General features: G+C 24.7%; 2 protein-coding genes across 3 annotated transcripts in view; both read left to right on the top strand.

The window, feature by feature from the left end:
• The window catches only part of LOC100159991 (legumain), a 521349-nt gene that overhangs the window by 133034 nt on the left and 384856 nt on the right, over positions 1-3459 (top strand). The window lies entirely within an intron of this gene.
• Positions 1-3459, top strand: part of LOC100158689 — a 17995-nt gene that overhangs the window by 9069 nt on the left and 5467 nt on the right. The window contains exons 9-13 of the mRNA XM_008186977.3: positions 522-564; positions 1390-1577; positions 1647-1743; positions 2265-2403; positions 3079-3214. Coding sequence (XP_008185199.1) covers positions 522-564; positions 1390-1577; positions 1647-1743; positions 2265-2403; positions 3079-3214 — 603 coding nt within the window. The remainder of the gene's footprint in view (positions 1-521; positions 565-1389; positions 1578-1646; positions 1744-2264; positions 2404-3078; positions 3215-3459) is intronic.

The raw sequence follows: 3459 nt of genomic DNA, 5'->3' as shown, positions 1-3459 counted from the left end.
TTATGTTGGCATGCAGATTATTGACATTTGAACAACAATTGATATACTTAAATAAAATTTAAATGTAAATTTCCATTACAACTCCGATTAGACAACTCCATTACGACTTTCGGTTAAACTCTGAACTAATAAACTGTCGTGATTTTTTACATCAATATTGTACCGTTGAAAGATACGGGAGTAGTGTCACCTTATCTTATCTACATTGTGGTTTGAACAAATGCCAGTAATTAATTGTTAGATCAATTTAACAAGTTGTTTATTTATATTAAAATATTTTGATTTTAATTATTTTAATAAATTTAAGAAAAAATGTAATCCCAAATATGATTTTAATAATAAAATTATAGTCAAATCATAATATATTCTAATTCTTGATAAATAATTATGTTTTGGATATTTAAATTGATGTATAATAGTTAATCATTTTATCCTATGAAGTAAATTAAATAAAATATGTAATTTATCAACGTAAAAAAGAAAGCATTTGTTAATAGTTATATTCTATCTCAATTTTATAGATTGGGTCCAAAATAGAACATAAACCAAACGGTGATGTACAAAGTAAGTGTCCAGCAATTGTTACTTTTATTTTATTATTTACAGTTTTCTAAAATTGTAATAGTATTTACACTTTAATTCATTAAATATGTTCAATATGTTCATTAAAAAATGATTGTTGATAATTTATACTATACTAGCGAATCCCGTGCACTTTTTTGCCCCTAAAAAATGGCAGCTCTTAAAAAATTATGATAATATAACTCCTTTTTGGTGTAACTCGCTGCAGTAATTATAACTCAGCTAACCTGGTAAGCAATCCAACTAATCCACCTTGGTAGACAATGTTTGAAAATTTGATTTGATGCAAGGTTGTACCCGATCTACCCATATAACTTATGGCAACCAATAATAAATAAATACTAATTTCTACCCTAATCCATATCTACCCGCCGATAAAACGCACACAAGGTCAGGTTCCAGGTAGCTTGAAACCCACTGGCCGCCATGCCGTTTTAGGTATATAAATTACATGTTTATATTAATTATTAATAATAACTAATTATTTATTAACTTTACCAAACTAAATTTATGTCTATGACACTCACAAAGAATGTAGCTTTCTATTGGTGAAAGAATTTTTGAAATCAGTTCTGTAGTTTTTGAGTTTATTGGTTACAACTTACAAACAAACAAATCTTTCCTCCTTATAATAATCGTATAGATAACTTGGTATGTTTAATATTATATGTATCTGAATATAATTTTGAGATTTTCAAAATATTCTATAAAAACAGTTTTATTAATAACACACAATAGGATTATTATTGTATTATTGTATTTCTTAAATTAATATAATTTCAACTTTTTATTTATTTGTCACTCCAGATTTATCCAAAACTAAGGATGATTATAAAAAAGCCATTGTTGCTATTATTGCCAGATCTGATCAACCAATTACCGTAAATAAAGTATTGAACAAATTTAAAAATGAACATGGTTATACCTTTCCATTTCAAGAATTTTCATGTGGATCATACATGGACTTTTTTCGTTTGTATCCAGATATGTTTCAAGTAACTAATTTATCAATTTGAGAACATTACTCAATAGTATTAAATATAATTTAAATTCATTTTTTTTAGTTGGAAGACCAATGCTCTACAAACAGTGTTGTAAGTCTAGAAAAACAAATAATATTCAAACGAAAAAGAACTGTTAGAAAATTCTTAAAAGAAGCATGTAAGTCATAAATAATAATAATTTTTTAGTTTAATTATGTATCTACCTTCATACATTTCTTGTTTATTATGATACCTGTTTTTGACGATTACAATATTAGTTGATGGACTTAAATTGCATTACATTCTATTTTCAATGCTTTCAATAATACAAATAGTATTAAATCAATGGAATTGTTGGTTTTAAGAAGTACACAAATAATTCTAATCTTAAATGCTATTAAAATTCTGTTATTCTAAATTATTTTAAAGCTAATTCTTAAGCATAAACTTAATATTAAAAAATTACGAATAACAATATTACTTGTGCTGTTAACTAGTATCAATTTTTTTTTTTTTTTTATCAGGTCCTTTTGTTAGTATAGTTTGTATAGTCCTTTAGACTATAGAATATATATTATTTCCTAAAACCAATATTTTTTATAATAAATCATTCTTTTAATTATTTAAACATACTAAAAAAGTTATGTTAAATATTTAACATAACTTAATCAACTAATTATTTATTATTTAAATTTTTAGCCATATTTAACAATGTTGCTGTTACCAATTCAGAAAACGATATTTTGAATCAAAGTAACATTATATCTGAACTATTAACAAACAAAGACGATGATCAGAAATATATAAATGCTACTATTGATAACTCATGCCAACCATAGTAAGCATAACATAATTTACAATCTCTTAAGATTGACACATTATTTTTAAACTATCTGTTGTTACCAAAAATAGTGATAAAGTATTCAAATTTATTTACAGTTGACTAATATCCTAATAATATTGTGTAAAATTTTTTTTTATGAAATTTGAAGTACTTCAAGCTCTTAAGATTTTGTTTCCATTAATACAGGGGTCTTCAACCTGCATTCTCGTATGTTTTTATTACGTATGAGGCTCGCGAGATTTTTGAAAAACAATAGGTAATTGGTTAAAAAGGTGAAAACCCTTAATTAACTATCAAAGGCAATAATTAATTTTTATACATTTTAAAAACAGTTGAATATTTATAAAAAGCAAGTTAAATTTGTTACTAAAAATGTATTCATTATATCGTAACTTTTGAGTTATATTAATTTACTTTAAGTTTTTTTTTTAATACTACATCATTATGCTTATTATTTTTAATTCTTATCAAAAATCTATAGGAACTCACTCAAACTTAATGAATTCACAAATATTATATTTACTTACTATATTGTATATAAATTATATGGCTATTACCTTGAAATAATATTATAAGCAAATTTATCATAAAACTATAACCCTATCTATCTTCTAAATAATGTTTTCGATTAATTTATCCTATTCCGGTTTTTTTTTTTTTACTTTGCAGTTGTGAAAAGTCAATACATTTGAATGAAATATATGATGCTGAAACGATATTGGATACAATGAAAGTAAAAATGCGCTGTCTTTTAAGTAAACACAAAGATGGTATATTATGTAACGATTTTATGAATGTTTATGGTGTAAGTATTCGATTAAATATTTTAGATTCTGAGTGGAACGATGAATGTATTGATTTTACAATGATGTGTGTTTTTTTATTTTATTTTAATTTTTTTTATTTTTGTGTCTGTCATCACGGTTTGGGGCAGTAAAACTGCTTCAATTTTCTTCAACAGTATCTTGTTTGATGGGAAAGTGAATCTAGTTGGTGCATTCGGGAGGTCAAAATTTAAAATTTCCAATAGTTTCAAAAGCGCCGTGAAAA

The sequence above is a fragment of the Acyrthosiphon pisum genome, chromosome X (assembly GCF_005508785.2).
Source record: "Acyrthosiphon pisum isolate AL4f chromosome X, pea_aphid_22Mar2018_4r6ur, whole genome shotgun sequence".
Classification (NCBI taxonomy): Eukaryota; Metazoa; Arthropoda; class Insecta; order Hemiptera; family Aphididae; genus Acyrthosiphon; species Acyrthosiphon pisum.
This window is presented reverse-complemented; position numbering and strand designations above follow the sequence as displayed.